General features: G+C 47.0%; 1 protein-coding gene across 1 annotated transcript; it reads left to right on the top strand.

Annotated features, from left to right (window-relative positions):
• The first annotated feature begins 532 nt into the window (after positions 1-532).
• LOC149333508 (nucleoredoxin-like protein 2) lies at positions 533-11,386 on the top strand. The gene is made up of 3 exons (XM_089556070.1): positions 533-721; positions 7,238-7,341; positions 11,242-11,386. Exons 1-3 carry the CDS (start codon positions 533-535, stop codon positions 11,384-11,386), a joined length of 438 nt encoding a protein of 145 aa, XP_089412196.1.
• The last annotated feature ends 5,802 nt before the right edge of the window (positions 11,387-17,188 follow it).

Genomic DNA, 17,188 nt, shown 5'->3' with positions numbered 1-17,188 from the left:
TATGTGACTAGCCATTACTCTCTACCGCTATTTCTAATACAAAGGTTCCCGACATCCGCGTAACAGTGATACTCACTATCAGCATTGGCTGCCAGCGAAGAAGTATTCAAAGTAAATACATCAATTGTAGACAGAGAGGAACAGCTAATGCTAATAATTTGCATTAGCACAGTTATAATAGACATACCTGCTCCCATGTCACCTCCGGTGCTCTGTACCGCGAAAACCAAGCTGCCAAAATTTTCCCATTTTTAGGAAGGGATGTGCAGCTTTATGTACGGATGCCGTACCCAAGTGGGGTGCCCTTTATCAGGCGCTTTTCTTCTCGGCTACCGTGACTCGCCGATTTTATCGTTGCCATCACAATCCGCCATGCCTCGCGCGGAACTGGCCACATAAAGCGTAGCGCTATTCATTAGTCCAGTTCTATGAATGCAGCCGCTCACTTTACGTCTCGCTTGCCTTCTGTTGAGCGCAGTCAGCCCTGCTATTCGAGATGCTGCACTCGTTCACTCCTACCATTGGATTGTCGATGGAACTGTTTCGGGACAAACTGCTGTTGACCAAGGACGGCACAAGCATCCCGGCCGGCGCTGCTCTGCGCAATAAGCGCCTCATCTGCATTTACTTCTCGGGCCAGTGGTGCGTGCCTTGCCGCACCTTCACGCCCATGCTGGCCGAAGCTTACCGGCAAGCCAAGCAACAAGGACTCCCTATCGAGGTACGCTTGGACTAAATGTTTATAGAAAGTAACGGACAAAAAAATCTAATCGTCGCCTTTCCGCATATCCTGGAATGGATATATGGAGACTATTTGCGACGACTCCTAGAGTTGCTCAGCACATGTAAAAATTTGAAGTGGTGTTTGTCAAAAGTAACCAGGCTGCATGGTTTGCTTCTAGCTCGCACAGTGGGGCCCTTACAGCTTCCCTGAAGCTGAAATGATCGTTAAAGGTAAGGACTGCGGGCCTTCTTACCTTCCAACACCTTTTGATCTTAAGGAAAACCACAAGGCTCCACTATACAAGCTAGAAGCAAACCATGCAGCCTGGTTACTTATGACAAAGACTGTACATATTTGTCGCAAAGAAATTACATTTTTTTCTACTCAGTCGCCTTCACTCAACGAATGACAGTGGCTGCCGTCCTCGCTTTGGGGTCTCACAGGGCCTTTGATCCCGTAAGCTTTCAGGACCACCGTTGAGAACCGGTATAGTGACCCGACGTGCGATGAGAGCACCATATCGCAATAGCTACAACCATTGCGGCGAGAAGAGAGGCGCGTGTTGAACGGAGCAAGGCGTGGCTATATTTTGATATCACGCCACCGCCCCATCACGTGCATCATGCCACCTCCGTCATTCTCAGATGGGGCGTGTGCTGCCCGTGACGTCGTTGAGCCTTGTGCACAATTTGTACCTTCCTCTTCGAACAAACTTGTCGGTATCGAGTGGAACGCGCGGACGAAAAGACACCGCCACGTTTCTGAAGCGCTTCTCGGATGCGCACATGTAGCCGGTAGGTAAGAGCCGGCACCACCACCACCACCACCAGTTCAAAACTAGTAGCGAGGCGCTGGAAGTGCGAAGAGAATACGTTTACATAGGGTACGTAGTGACCGCTAATCCGGATCATGAGAGGGAAATAACGAAGAACAAGAGTGGGGTGGAGCGCATATGGCAGGTTCTCTAAGATCTTGAAAGGCAGTTTACCAATATCCCTCAAGAGAAATGTACACAACAGGTATATCTTAGCGGTACTCATCTATCGGCAGAAACGTGGAGCCCCATGAGTACCGGTAAGATATAGCTGTTATGTACTTGTTTCTTGAGGGACCTATGGGGCAGAAACGTGGAGGCTGTTGTGGTCGAAATAGCCGGAGCCCTTCACTATGGCGTCTCTTATAGCCTGAGGCGCTTTGAGACGTTACACCCCATAAACAAATCCAAACCAGAAATGTGGAGGCTAGCGAAAAAGGTTCACTTTAGTTAAGGACGACGCAGCCAGCTGTGGAAAGAAAATTGGTGGTGGCATAGCTCTGGTAAAGCCTGGATATACAAGCGAAAAGCTGCAGTTATGCTTTGTTTGACGCCATGGCTGTAGCACTTCGCGCACAATGCACTGGGAGCACCACGATGACGGTGTAGGCAAGCGCGTTATTAGCCCTCCTTCCGCATGCGTAGTAACTGTGGTAAGCACGCAGCTGTAACGAAAGGTCAAACAGTGGCGAGGAGGCGAGCGCGCAGTAGTAACGTCGGTGTGGAGGCGGCGCACATGCGCAGTAGCGCGCGGCTGCGCCGAAAGGTCAGGCGGCGGAGTCTGTGAAGTCGGCGGCGGCGGCGGCGACGGCTGCGGCTACATGCGCCGCGCGTGACGTCACTCGGTTTCGCGCATGCGCAGAGCTCGCCATTTGGTTTCACGGCATACGCGAAGCTCGGCTCCAACCCTCCTAGTGAAGCTGTGCGCTTCAAAAATGATAGATGTAGAATTATGAGTCCGGAAGAGGGCAGAGAGCGGTGAGGGTACAAACGCGTGTTAATGACGACATCGTCGACGGAACAAAGATGAAGGAATGGGCTTGGGCAGGGCATGTAAAGCGAAGACAGGATACCCGTTGGTCCTTAAGGGTACAGGAGTGGATTCCAAGAGAAGGCAAGCGTAGCAGGGGGTGGCAGAAAGTCAGGTTGGCGGATGAGTAGGAAATTTGCAGGGATACAGTGACGGCAGCTGGCAAAGGACAGTATTGATTGGAGATGCGTGGGAGAGGGTTTTGCCTTGCAGTGGGCGTAGTCAGGTTGAAGATGATGATGATTAAGAACCGGCGCAACAGTAACTTGAACGCAGGGAGGTCTCGGTAGGCCTGCTGCCAGAAAATATCGAAAAGTCTCTGCGCACGTATTTCTGAGGCAAAAATGCGGGAAAGAAATTGAAGGATCACATGGTCGCGCTTGTAGCTGGTGACGCTTCAACGTTCGGTCATTGCACAGCTGAAGACATGAGCGTCCTCCGTGCGCTGAAGCAATGCGCAGCGTCTCAGTATAGGTGTAAGTATACATAAAGCAAATCCAGATAAAAGTTTGAGTGGGTCTTAGATTTGCTCGTACAGCGACCGAAGGGGTAAAGGACCAGCGATTTCTACCCCTAACCATTTTTACTCTAGCTCCCACTGAATGAACTTCGCGGTGTATTACATAACCGAAACCAACAAGTGTCATATGTTGGCAAATTTAGGCACACCTCGTAAGAGCCAAGTGGACAATGCGCCCTTGTACAACCCAAACAACGCCTCTCCATTCAACCCAACTAATCCACTGCTATACGGATCGAAACGAAAGCAGCTGCTGCATTTTGTGGCTCCCTGAACGACCCTATAACTCGCCGTAGGCCTCCACAGCACAAGAGCCACTTGCCACACGCACTCTGTTTTGAGGTCAAAGAGCGACGGCGCCTGAGGAGTTAAGCAAACCGCATTTTTTTTCTTTCAGAATCTTGGCTTGGTTGCGTTGGCCGTCCTAACCCGTGTGCGTAATACTTGGTGAAGGCTCTTAACTCGAGTGTCATGACTTCGGGAAGTACTAGCACGCCGTGAGCTTATTTTTGAAAATAAATATTGTAAATAATTTTTATGCGAAACCTGGCGGTAAATTTATATCAGAAGTGAACGCTCGGCTTCCTGGCAGCGTTCTCCTAACCGTTCTCCTCTGCCTGTCTAACTGATTGATCATGCTTTGCAGTTCTTGTCCTGAGTGGCTTAGCAAGGCAATGTCATCAGCGAATCGCTAATTACTCAGGTATTCTCCATTAACTCTTATTCCCAGCTGTATCCATTCCAGCTTTCGGAACCCCTCGTGCAAACAGACGGTGAGTAGCATAGACGAGATCGTGTCTCTCTGCCTGACACCTTTCCTTATTCGAATTTTATCGCTGACTTTATGGAGAACTATGGTAGCTGTGCAATCGTTATAAATATCCTCCATTATGCTCACATAACACTCTTCTACACCCGGATTCCGCAATGCCTGCATGACTGCGGAGGTTTCTACTGAGTCGAAGGCTTTATCGTAATAAATGAACGCTATATATAGGGGCTGGTTATATTCTGCGCATTTCTCTATCACCTGATTGATTGCGTGAGTATGGTCTATTTCGAGTATGCTTTACGAAAGCCTGCTTGATTATTTGCTCGATTGAAGTGTAAGGTTGCCCGGACCCTATCAGCGATTACCTTAGTAAATGCCTTGTAGGCTACGGACTGTAAGCTGATCGGTCTGTAAATTCTTCCAGTCCTTAATATCTACTTTCTTATGAATTAAAATGATGCCAGCGTTCTTCCAACGTTTCTGTACGCTCGATGTCTCAAGGCCTTGTGTATATAAGGTGGCTAGTTTTTCTAGCACAATCTCTCCTCCGTCCTTTAACAAATCTGCTGTTTCCTGATGCTAACTAGCTGCGTTTCCTTTTTGCATTGCTCCTAGGGTTTTCTTTACTTCCTCTTTCCTTACTGGAGGGACCTCCCATTGCTGTACTATCCTGTCTTTGTCATTAACGCTCTGATCACATTGGCTGCTGTATAGATTTGTGTAAATTCTTCGGCTACTTTAACTATCTTATCCATATTTGTAATGACATTACCGTCCTTGTCTCTTAACGCTTCAATCTGCTTTTTACCTGAGCGTAGTTCCTTCAACGCTTTTAGGCTCCCTCCGTTTTTTAGAGCATACTCGATTCCCTACATATTAAACCTTTTTATGTCGGCTACCTTGCGCTTTTTTATTAACTTCGATAGCTCTACTAGTTCTGTGTGCAGGGGTAGACGGCCTCATGGATTGGCGTTTTTTTATCAGATCTTTCCTCTCCTGAGATAGCTTGCCGGTATCCTGTAGAACCTTCCTGCCACCTACTTCTACGGCGCACTCCGTACCAAAGGCTGGGAGATTACCGTTCATTGTTTCAACATTACGATCGTCTTCCTCAGTTAGAGCGGAAGGTATGTTGTGCAGCGAAATGCTTAATTGCGCTACTTACTCTCTTACAGCTAGCTCGTCAATGGGCTTCGGCTTCACTAGCTTCCTCCGTTCGCTCTCCAAATTAAGCTGATGCGAGACCTTATTACTATCTGGTCGCTAGAACGGACCGTTCCATGGTTAAAAGAAAATGTAAAGATAGGAAAAGAGATGCGACCATTTCCGAGGATGCGTCAATGCTTTCGCATTCTTCCAATGCGGGCCGCCGCAGTGATCTCTGATTTTTTAAAATGGAGGAAAGAGGCTGCAGTTCGCTGAACAAAGCACGCCCTGATTTGAAAAATAAGATTTTTCTAGATGACCTACATCATATTACCACCCTCTTCCTCAATCGCAATCCTCCGATTGTGTGACTACACTCTGACTTGTTCCGCCTCACGCCGAAGCACGTACTGTCTTCGCCAAGAATGACAGGAAGTACACTGAAGAAGACCCCCTTTTGACTGAACAGTGCTCAGGGGATCCAGGCTTTCCGCCACTTATTCTTCAGATGTGTGCTTCAGGGGTTATATTGCTCGCCCTAGCTGTTTTATGTGCGCTGTTGCACTAGTGACTGCGATATTGATGATCCATACTCCCGGTGTGTTTAAGGCAAGCATCAATCGTTGAACTTTGGCAGCATCTATGACGATGAAGATGGCGGTGAAAAATGGCAAAATTTGGGTTTGGTATCGGAAATACTGGAACAGATCATTTGAAACATGCGCGAGTTGATTGTCGCGAATACGCAACAATGGCAAGTAGCATGCAGAAAGCGATGGTACTGCCGTGACTACCGTATATACTCGCGTAAGGGCCGCCCCATGTAAGGGCCGCACCCCCAACTTGGCCGCTGGCAATTTGAAAAAAAAAGTGAGCTAAAAACTGTTTCATGCGCGCATAATTTTGGCCACTTAAAAATCGCTATGACCACGAACGTGTTGTCGCGCGCGCCGTGCTCGGCCTAGAACCCCGCACACGCGGTACGTCATCGACTCATAAATGCTGCGCTGCTTAGTTGTACACGGACAAATAAGCTGGACAAATTCTGAGGTTAAGCGCAATCTACCAACTGAAGTTTATTCCTTGGAATAGGAAAAAGGAAACACCAGATCACGACGTAATCAGAGGATCGTGAATGCACATAAAACATAACAGTGCACTGTAACAGCAAGAAGAACTATGGTGAGCTGGTGTTTCCTTTTTCCTATTCCAAGGAATAAAACTACAGTTGGTGGATTGCGCTTAACCTCAGTGTTTGTCCAGTTTCTTTGTCCGTGCACAACTAAGCAGCGCAGCATTTATGAGAAGATGTTCCAACTAGCCCAGTCCCAAGCACTTCTTAACGTCATCAACGCTAGCTCGCTCGGCGTTCGCACCAGAAAGGATTGGCAAAACGTTACGCTGTGCAAAAGCCAGGATGGGATGCAGGCAAGTTGGGTGTGCCTCACCGTGCAAGAAAACTCGAGTGGCGCGTTTTTGGGCGGTGACGCGGCGCTCCAAGCCGCCACAAGCGCCGCACCTTAGGTGGATCTTAATTTAGGATCACGTGAAATTTGCCAGTAAAATAATACAGTGATCAAGCAACCGCTAGCAACCTGTCTTACTGCGGGTGATAATGGCGCAGATCGCGCGGGCACAATCCACACTTTTAATGCATTGTGTATTCGAAGGATTCGTCGCGCCTGCGCTAATTCGTCATAAAAATGGGCGCGGCCGCGTAAAAAAACGAACGCGTGATCGGGGCTGCGCTGTTGCAGAAATTTTTAGCGGAAAAAACGCCGGTTCCATGTAAGGGCCGCACCCCGTGAGAACCGCGGAAAAAAAGTGCGGCCCTTACACGAGTATATACGGTATGTTCACTTTTCTACTATGGCGACGTGCACTTTTTAGCAAGATCAAGTGTTTGCAAGAGATTCGTTACGAATGCAGGACCTTGAATCGGCTTTTCACGTATCTCAGACTACTTGTACAAATTTGATGAAATACCAACTTTCGGGCGAGATAACGATTTCTGCGATTTCATCTCTGTTGCTGAGTAATTTTTTGGCATTGGTTATTGAATGTGGCCACATTGGCTGAAACTATGTGGAGAATGCAATTTTTTTCGCTGATTGATAATTTTTATGTCAAATGGCCAACTCCGTAGAGAAAAAAAGACTGGTGCCGGATCTCTGACAGTTGGTGTCGCTGCATCGCGGCAGACAGCCAACCTGAGCCCTTTCTCAACGCAGATCGTGTTCGTGTCGCAGGACCGAACTGAGGCCGAAATGCTGGAGGACTACAATGACCACCATGGAGGATGGCCTAGGGTTCCCTACGGCGATAGTCTGCAGGGGTGAGTAACAGGCTGTCCACTTTTCTCTCATCAGATATTCCTGACCAAAAAGCAAACTCTCCAATTAGCCTCTCCTCATGAAATACCTCTCCAGTTGGCATATCCCGAGCAGCACAGGTAATCGGCCTAATATCGCAAATAGATGGTTCCAGTCTTGTCCTGTGTAGAACCGGCCTTTGCCACTACATTTGCAGCATTGGTCCGATTACCTTGGGTGCTTGGGTGCTTGGGTAGGAGATCTATTCAGAAGTGCCGGTGCAGCGAATGAGTTAGCTGGCAGGTCGACAGCCTTCACTGTCCCGTCCTTTTGTTCACGTGATACGATGCGGGTACATACGCATGGTAACTAAATGGAAATGTAAAATAAACTTCTGAACATCCAGCATTTTCTCCTTCGGGATATATATAAGGAAAAATATTAAATGGCACAATTGGTCTGATTCCTGAGAGGCTGCATATGATATATCTCCACACGCATATTTTGCCAGGTTGCATACAGATATTGTCTGATCAAGAAGATGTCGTTACTTGTGCAACAGTACGATCGTTGCAGTTTCAAACTGTGATCCCTATATAGTTAGCTTTCGCGGTGTATGACCGGACACTATGACCCATACCTCTCTGGCAGGTGACGCTATGATTTGGCCGTGGTATATATGCTAGAATATTTGAAATAATACGATGGCAATTCAGTAGTATTTTGTGAGCGTAAAGAAAACTACTGACTTATACACACACTATGTTTAAGTAATATGGAGAACATTTCATGATTCAAGGCACTAAACTCAACTCTAACGCACAACTCTGCTCTTTGTCGGGTCTATAAGCGTGCACTTCGTTCTTGAAAATTGGTTTGTAGGAAAGGAAATGACGCAGTAAATGTCTCAAATATCTCGGTGGACTCCCGTACCGCGCCGTAAGTAAGAGAGAGAGAGAGAGAGAAGGGAAGGTATAAAGGAGGGAGAGAAAGAATAAAAGAATAAAGGGGTGCCGTACTGGAGGTCTCCGGAGTAACTTCGACCACCGGGGGTCTTTAACGTGCACTGACATCGCACAGCACACCGGGCGCCTTTTATGCCATCCGCCCTCATTGAAACGCAGTCGCCGCGAAAGGATTCGTACAGGGGCCCTCCGGCTCAGTAGACGAGCGCGCCTTAACCACTGATCCACCGTGGCGGGTACTCTCTCGTTCTTGTTCTACGCTAAATATGTTTTCTTAGCCTAATAAGTCCAAAATCATTAAACTGACAGTTTGATACACAGCGAGCGAAATTACTGCGTGAAAAATTCTGCTGTATTCATTGTGCTGGCCGCCAGTGACGATTAGAATGCGGAATTTTGTTTTCTGTCTTTATTCCTTTTATGCACAGAACTGAATGTGCAAACCTCATCGCTTGCACAGGAAAATTTTCCAGCCTGTTGTGCTTTTCAAGCTACCGCTGCGCACAACATGAAAGCAACACGCGCTGGCCACAAGTGCATCGTTCTGCCACATTTTTAGCGCTGGTACTTCTCTGAAACAGTTCAGGAAACGCCTTTAACCTTTTCCTCTCAAAATTGTTTCACCACTAGTAGCTAAGCGAAACGTGTGTGAGTAGGTTCTCGATGCTTGTTTACTCTCTATCAGCTGCGAAGAAAGGTTGTTTGATAAGTATGTCTTAATCAGTGTTGCCTCGAAATTGTGATCGGTCAATGTAGACTCATTTTTCACAATTTTCGAGGTTTTTAATCGCCATTTTCTCTATTTTATTCACGTTACCACATGAGACAGAAAAAACACACCTTGGTGTAGATCAATATGATAACAGTATTCATCATCACCCTAAATACATTCTTTGTAGGACAAAGGTATCCCCATCTGACTTTTCACTTATCCTTCTCGTGTGGAAGATGCAGCTGCCTCATCTCAGCTGACTTCCTGATTCCATCCGTTCACCTCCCTGTTGGCTGTCGCCTGCTGTGTTTGCATTTTCTTGGAATCCTCTGCATTAAGCTAAGGTACCCTCACTTACCAATCTAAGCGTTACTAGTTCCTACCGCTCCACCTTTTCCTCTCATTAAAATCCCCTTTTCACTCGCGTTACTAGTACGGGTCATGCCCAAGCACATTTCTGTTGCTTCTTTGCATTCTGGTTAGGTCCACGGCTGTCTTCGTTCTCGTCCAGTTTAGCCGGTTCATATGGTCTATCGCTTTCCCCTAAATGTTAACATTCTTTAATTGCCCTTTTTCTTATTCTGCGTAATTAGTGGTTAGTCTTCCAGTTTTCTTGCCGCAATACGGCTAGTGGAGTCTGAGGACAGCGTTCAACAGTCGACGGTATTATTTACGTATACCTGAACACCTTAGCCGCGTATCTGATTGCACCCATCTTCCGCAGCCATTTTTGTGTAAGGTTTCAGTTCTGTGTTTCGTCAGTTTGTGCACCGACTTAATGCATCCCTACGAATTCGACCCGTTTTTCTACCCGTTTACAACATTTTCCAGTGCACTTCTCGTGCTTGTAATATCCATTCCACGCGCTCTTTCACTGCCTGAATTTTGCGTTGCCGGCACCCCCGGATGATAGCCTCCCAACCACTCTCACGATCATTCCCCCCCCCCCCCCTTTAATTGCAATGTTGGGCAACGAATTACCAAAATCAAGGTCTGGCACCGTCACTTTTTCAAGAGGACTATTCTATTAACATAGGCGCCCTCTCAATTGCACGTTCAAAAATGAGTGTTTTCTTTACCGTCTTTTCCGTGACAGCTAACCTCTTTCCAATCTTTGAGGCTCAAAGTATGGGGAAAACGTCCTGGCGTTGTGGAATAAAGGCTGCGAATGTTAGTTTTTGCAGCGCAAGCAAAGGTTGTTGCCGCCAAGTTCACCCGTTACAACCTTTTTTTCCGGGGAATGGATAATGCGAAGCTTGGGGCGCTGAGTTGCGTTTTCTCGTCTTGCTATGCGCCATGTTTCGTGACGTGCTGTTATCGGGGGCTGCTTTATACCTGTACTCTACAGATTTCAAAAAATTAACCGCTCCCACGTGCTCGCCAGCCCACCAACTAGGTCCATACAGCGTCGCCCCACGCCCCTAGTTTCTACTGCACTGCCAGAGAATATTCCTCGGTGCATACTATATCTCACTGCTTCTTGCCTTGAAAGGGAAGCTGAAAAGCGCATGCGACGGCTCACTGACATGTGTGGTTGAGTTAGTAAAGTATGGTGAACGCTTTAACAACATAAATAATGCTTAGCAAAATGTTGACTTGGGGCTAGTTTGTATAGGCTCTTTGTAAAACAGCGCAAGAAACGAGGAACAAGAGAAAGAAAGCCATAAGACAAGCGCTGACTAGCAAATAAAGGCTTGATTTCCTAAAACCTCCTAGTGTAAAGGGACAATCAAAGGCTTGAAAACCTTTAGTTGCGAGTCAGCGTTTGTCCTGTGCTTTCTTTGCCTGGACCCTCGTTTTTGCGCTTTGACTATAAACATCCGCAAACTTTCAGAAACCGCCGAGTCGCGCTTTTATAGGCTTCACTCCATTGCAAGCGATACCTAAGGTGGAGTGCAGCTAGATCCAGCAGCAGGGCTGTTCATACAAAAGCACAACACGCTTGCTAGCTTGCCTAGCATACATGCCACATTTTCCTCATTTCTGATGTGTATTCAGAATTTTCCGAAGACAGTCCGTCAAAGTAAAGTGTCGCATGGTACTGAGTGATACGATGTTGTGTGGTGTTGTATGATACGGAGTGTAAATATACTGAGCATCGTATCGTATCGTGTTACATACCATGCCATTCAATCGTTTATGGCGCTGGGATATATGATATTGATGTTTAAACTTGCACACTGCTTATAAGAGGTGGCCTAGTTGAGCGTTCCGTTTTATTACCTCCACGTGTCACTTACTCGCAGGACGCTCAAGTCTCGCTACAAGGTCGCAGGCATACCGACGCTGGTGGTGCTCAAGGGGGACGGCGCACTCATCTGCGCCAACGGCAGGCCGGACGTCCAGACGAAAGGATGCCAGGCGTTTAAGGACTGGCTTACTTCCATATGAACCATGAATTAGAGCGGAGCGGGAGAATCTCGTACAATAAATGCAATAATTCGCCCGGTCCGTTCGGACCGATTCATAAAATTGTCCAACGGGTACGCGTTTTTCATATAAAATGTTTATGTTAGGCTACGTACCTCGCTAGACTCTGCTGGATCTTTTCGGCGTGCTACGCGTGCGGTACATTTTGAGAAGTTGTGCATATGTACACTCCACCTGACGTCATTACAATGCAGTAATGATGATGATGCAAAGCCCGCGAAGGTACAAAGCATTTTTTGTGCACACAAGGTGATATCAAAACCAATTTATTTTGTATTTCATCCCCGCTCTACCGAGAACTATGCCTGTGCCGATTATTCTATCACCTCTGTGTACCGGACGGTACAGGGGACGTAACCGTGCAGCTCCCGCATGAGAGGTGGATGCTCAAACGACTAGGCCACCGGTGTGATCAAGCGGTATTGTATAAGAAGCCCAACATGCTGCGTACCTTCACGAGTCAAAGTAATCACATTACTGCCACACGCCACTCCTTATAACATACCTGCTTCCGTCAAAACCACGTGTTCAAACCCGTGATAACATTAGCTGATGTATCGAATCACCAAAGCTATCAACTTCAAACCTGTGTGAGTTTTCTCCTCCAAATCCTAAGGAATGCGTGTATTCCAAACTCTGAACTATTTTAGTCTGGTTGCATGCCCATCGCACAATAGCTCATCACGCGTGGAACCCTCCACCGATACCTCCTGGCTCATTCGAAAGTGTGTCGAGGGCTCCTTAGTTAACCTGAGGATCGAATACAGGTAGACTCCGCTGCCGGCCACCCTAGGGCCATCCTTCGAGCATACCGCGAACACTTGCGTCACCAAAGATGCGTGGGTCCTCGTGTGACCGCCCATACATAGCTCCTCCTTGAGTATCAAACATTGCATCTCAGTCAAGATTGTGTAGCGTGAAAGTAGTCGCACAAGTGATAGCTTGGGGTGTATTTTCTTGTTTGTCTGCCTGCGTCTTCGGCTTGATGTCCTCCTTTGAAGACGGCCTTCATGTTCCACATACGCCGATCGAACTTTTCCGCAACAGCAAGGCAGCTCTGGCTTATATTTTTCATCATGCAGTTCTTGTAGCTTTGACAGGTCTTGGTCTCGCATGGAAGTTTTCGAAGTAGAGTGGATGCTATTTCAAGCTGCTGCAACTGTGCTCGAATATCTCAAATGCACAACTTTAATTGTTTCCCATTCTTGAGAAAGAAGCACCACTAGGAGGTGCGCCTAGCCTCCTATGAGGTCACTATCTTTCACATAAAACGAAACCTACGTTGAAGTTTACAGATTACAAAATATGCGGATGGCAGCTGCACCTGGAGACCGCAACGTTCACACAAAATCCCAAAATGGCGTCTCCAGAAGCATAACACCTTGATGTACCCCCGGCTCCTTGCAGTTTTGCCCTTCGCCTATAGAGTGGGTTTTTCCATAATTGCGTCCCGGCCAACGACAGCGGGAGACCCATTATTACCTCCGTCGAAAGGGACACGCGTCGAGCCATCAGACTCGCTCAACATCGCCAAGCCACAGCTGCGCAGAGGCCATCCGAAGAAGGTACCCGAGCCTCTGTAGCAAAAACTGATGACAGAGGCCTTTGGAGGTGAGGTTGCTCACGAGAAAGGCGCCGAATTCCCATGCTCGCTCTGAAATTGTTTGTTGGAAGCCAGTAAACAGTTTTGCCCTTCAATCCTCTACCGAGCACGCCCCATGGAGGTGCGGCATACAACAACCTCGACAACGACGCGATCCGACTTCAGATTTACGCGCTGCCCAGCGATGACCCACCCCAGCCACGCTCACGCGAATAGGCTGAGACCGGGGGCCCGATTCTCGATATTCACATTCGCCTGTCGGCGCCATATTGCCTCTCTGATTGGCTGTCAGAAGTGTCAATCGCCGTCAATGGGCGTGTCAATCAGGGTCGGTTACACGAGCACTTTTCGCGGTGACGTCGATTTGACGTGGCATTGAAAATGCATTTTCGTAGCGCTATTCTTGGTGCCCGGCTGGTACATATATGTGATTGTGAAGGGAAAAGAAGCTACAAGTGGTCCGCGCGAGAGCACTTGCGCTCGACTTGCCAATTTGGAGAAAATAGCTGCACACCGGAAATGGCAACTTCCTAAAATCTGATTGGTTGGAACAATATCACGTAAATCACGTGATAGGCACACATGTTGGAGTGATGTCAGAATGACGTTTCATCACGTTTACGTTGTGCCGCCATTGCAAAAAATGGCTGAAATTCGCCGCCATCATTTCGCCCGGCGAAAGGTACCCGAATCATGCAAATGAGTTAGTGAAATGTTGATTTATACGGTGTTAGGTAGCCGCACTTTAACGGGTATTTATTTCAAGACAAAACTAAGCTTACAAAAGTCTTGTTTTGATTGCACAATGTAATGGTATGGCGTTATAAGAGCAGATCTGAAATAAGCAACCCTTGAGAGCGTTAATAGTGAAGGCTTAAGCGTACAGCCGCATGGGGGCGCTAACTGCTCTCCCGTTGCAAACCCTTCGCTCGCAGTGAGAAATCATCCCTCCGTGCGGTTAGTGAAGCGCGAAAATTGCTCGAATGGCGGTGCCGGCGCTGCGATTTGCTGCTCCTTGCATTCATTCGTCGTTTGTTAAACCCTAGAAGTGGGAAAGGTGAGCGACTTTCGAGGTCACCGCGATGCTTTCGAGTTGTCTCTGACTAGACAGCTCGTCTGTGCAATCACCTGACGAGGCATATGGTGTGGGGGCTATGCAAGGATGCATTGCGGCGAGAAGCAGTGCCGAACTGTCGAGCTCTGAGGGGCGATCGCCAGCTGTGAAACGTCGCAGAACGGATGGGCTTTGCGCGCGTGATGAGCGGATGACACGACAGGTGTTCGCGCGGCCGAGCAACAAACTCCAGGAATGTGCCGGGCTTCTCGACAAAACATCCGTGTGTGTGTGTAGCGTCATTCTCATTCGTTTTGTATGCATGCTGCGAATCCGAAATTTTTATTGGGCATTTCGCGTTGCTTTTTTCATCATACTGTTTTCAGTTTTTGCACACGGCTCAAGTTGAGAAAACAAATTCTAGCATGCTAGTACGTTGGTCGATTTCCTTGTTTTTGGTGTTGATGAATGTGAAAGGCAGCATAGGTGAAATCAGCTGGAAGGCGTCGTTTTCTTAAGTGTGGGAAAAAAAAATGCGTGAAACTCTAAAAGAATACTATACCCTGGCTTAAGCATTATTAGTGAAGCACACAAAAGTGATTTTGCTATTCAAGGTAAAAATTTCATAACAGTGTTACATCATCAGTTGCACAGCAGTCACGTGGAAATGACCGTAGGAGGGTGAAAAAAATCATCTCTCTTAGGGCGCGCGAAAAACAAACATGTATGACTTGTACATTTTATTTACAGGCCTGTTGTTCCTGCCGGTGAAGGTTCCAGCTCACACGAAGTCTGTGCGGGATCCATCCATGACCCGTTTGTGTGCAATCTCTCTTCATGTGCTGCCCGCATGGAAATCGTCAAACTGGTGAGCACGCGCTTAGTGTGCGTATAGTGGCAAGCATTAAGGAATAACATGTTTGCCTTTAGTAAGATTGCGTACGGCTAATGATATCTGATTCCATTTATATATAGTTTATTCAGTAAGCAAGAACAGTGTAAATAGAACCACGTATGAAAATAATGTAAATTAATCATGTCTGTACTTTTTAAGTTACAGCGGAGATAGGTGTGCGTGACACGCAGTGTTCTGTGGTTTTGAATTTCTGTCAGTGACCACAGTGTCAAGGTAGCCCCATTTCGATTGGTGCAAAATGCGAAAGCATGCATATACTAAAAAACTCAAGGTAGTCATAAACAGTTAAACTTGTGCCCTTCCTTGCAGTGCATTCTGTAGCGGTTTTCTTGAATATAAAAAGACTGTAGTAATTATTTCTGTGCATCAGTTTGAGAAATCTGCCATCAAGTACCTCTACCTATATAGAAACAGTTTGTTTTGATACTAATGATTGGTTTTGCAGTGAGCGTATTTTACATTTGTACGTAAAACTAGACTATTTTTTAACACAATGTCTAGCTCGTTGGGAGATTTCAGTGCACAGCATTGATTAGTGTGCAAGTGATGGTGTGCATTTTATGCAGATGTGGCAGACCACCCTCACCATGGGGTCTCATGTGCTCTGGAGCCAGGATACCAGATTCATTTTTGGTCACCTCCCAGCTGGTCTGGTTACCCAGCTGGGTGGCCATACCGGGCTCCTGAGGTGTCTGCAAAGGCCATGGTACAGCATGATCAAGAGTTCTCTGCGAAGGTCACCACAGCTTGCATTGTGCAACCCAACATATTCATCCACACTAAGCTGCAGGACCATGACACCACTGGCAAGTGGCGGTAATAGCAGGAGCACCAACATCTACAACAAGGAGGAGGACACAGCACCATTTGGATTCTACCTGACAGACCGGAAGTGCATGATCAGCAGCTGCGTGCAGGAATTGCACTCACTGCCACGGTTTTCACGTGTAGCTATGCCACAAGTAATCAGTATACATTTGCTCTGCTTCAAGTTTGATGGCATACTGCTAGGAAGCCGGTGAAGTCTTCTTCATTTTGGTGTTCTTCATTAAACTGTACCATATTGGTGGTATGCATGACAGTAGAAATCAGTTATGTCTGGTGCTGCAGTTTTTTGTGAGTCAGGAAGTGTCCCAAGTGTTTTCAACCCACCGTCTGCCAACTTGCTGAGTGCGTGCTTTAACACATGCTTTGGTGATTGTGAAGAAGTGCTTTCCTTCATGTGGTGCCTCCCTATGTGTTCTGCTTGTACACAACGAAAGACAGGAAGCCACCAAAATGTTTTCCTTCTAGCACCAGGGTGTTCACTGCACATGCGTTCACCAGTGCTTTTCTTTTGCTTTGGTGTTTGTTGAGAGCCAGCAGTCCACAACATCCTCAGCATACAGCATGGTCACTGTGTCTCTAGTCATTTACAACATCTGTTCTTCAGGGTGCGACATGCCTTGTGTGGTACTGTTTGTGTGATAAGATCGCAATATGCTTTGTCTCATGGCATCTGGTTGCCTCTGTGTGCTTGCTTTCGACTGCCTCTTTCACATGCTGCTTGTAGTTATACAGCAGTGAACTATTTTTCCTGAAGGAAAAGTCACGTAATTGTTTCATGGTCATTTTCCCAGATGAAAATGCAAGGCCTGGCCAGCGTCGTCACACGTCTACCCATTCCCATCTTCTAGCTCAAATTTGTACCCGTGACGAAAACCTAGAAATTGTACATTAATTCAGTTGAAGGTAAATGGAGGCATAAATTATGCAGCTGGACGTAATTTGTGTTTCAATAATAAAGCTCCAAATGGCATTTTGTAGATGGAAGGGCATGATCCGGTTCAATAATTCAACTGGAAATGGATCATAATAGTCGTAGTAGTAGTAGTAAACTTTGTTGATCTTTCTGGGTTACTCAGGCGGTCTTCCCAGGTTTGGGATCTTTTTCTGTTTCCAGGATTTGCGGTCTGTGTTCTTTTTCTGTGCTGGGCCATCAACCTTGAATGCATGCATTGGAAGATCACTGCCCACCTGTCCTCCCAGTGAAACTCTGTTAGATCCCATTTTCATTGACATGTTCCCTTGCGTTTTGCTTCATGCAAATTGGGGATGCTGTTTGGTCATTTATGAAAAATCCTAGACAACCTGCTCACCCCCCGAACCCTTAGTGTGACTGGACCATATCTGTGTACATGCTGCCATTTT

Source organism: Amblyomma mixtum, chromosome 8, assembly GCF_055824585.1.
Source record: "Amblyomma mixtum isolate Tamu chromosome 8, ASM5582458v1, whole genome shotgun sequence".
Lineage (NCBI taxonomy): Eukaryota > Metazoa > Arthropoda > Arachnida > Ixodida > Ixodidae > Amblyomma > Amblyomma mixtum.
Note: the sequence above shows the minus strand (reverse complement) of the source record. Positions and strands in the feature narration are given on the sequence as shown.

Bases quoted from the DNA above. Each gene is read 5' to 3' on its own strand.
- LOC149333508 (XM_089556070.1), top strand. From the start codon at position 533: ATGGAACTGTTTCGGGACAAACTGCTGTTGACCAAGGACGGCACAAGC. The intron at 722-7,237 runs GTACGCTTGGAC...TTCTCAACGCAG, and splicing joins AACAAGGACTCCCTATCGAG to ATCGTGTTCGTGTCGCAGGA. The intron at 7,342-11,241 runs GTGAGTAACAGG...ACTTACTCGCAG, and splicing joins TACGGCGATAGTCTGCAGGG to GACGCTCAAGTCTCGCTACA.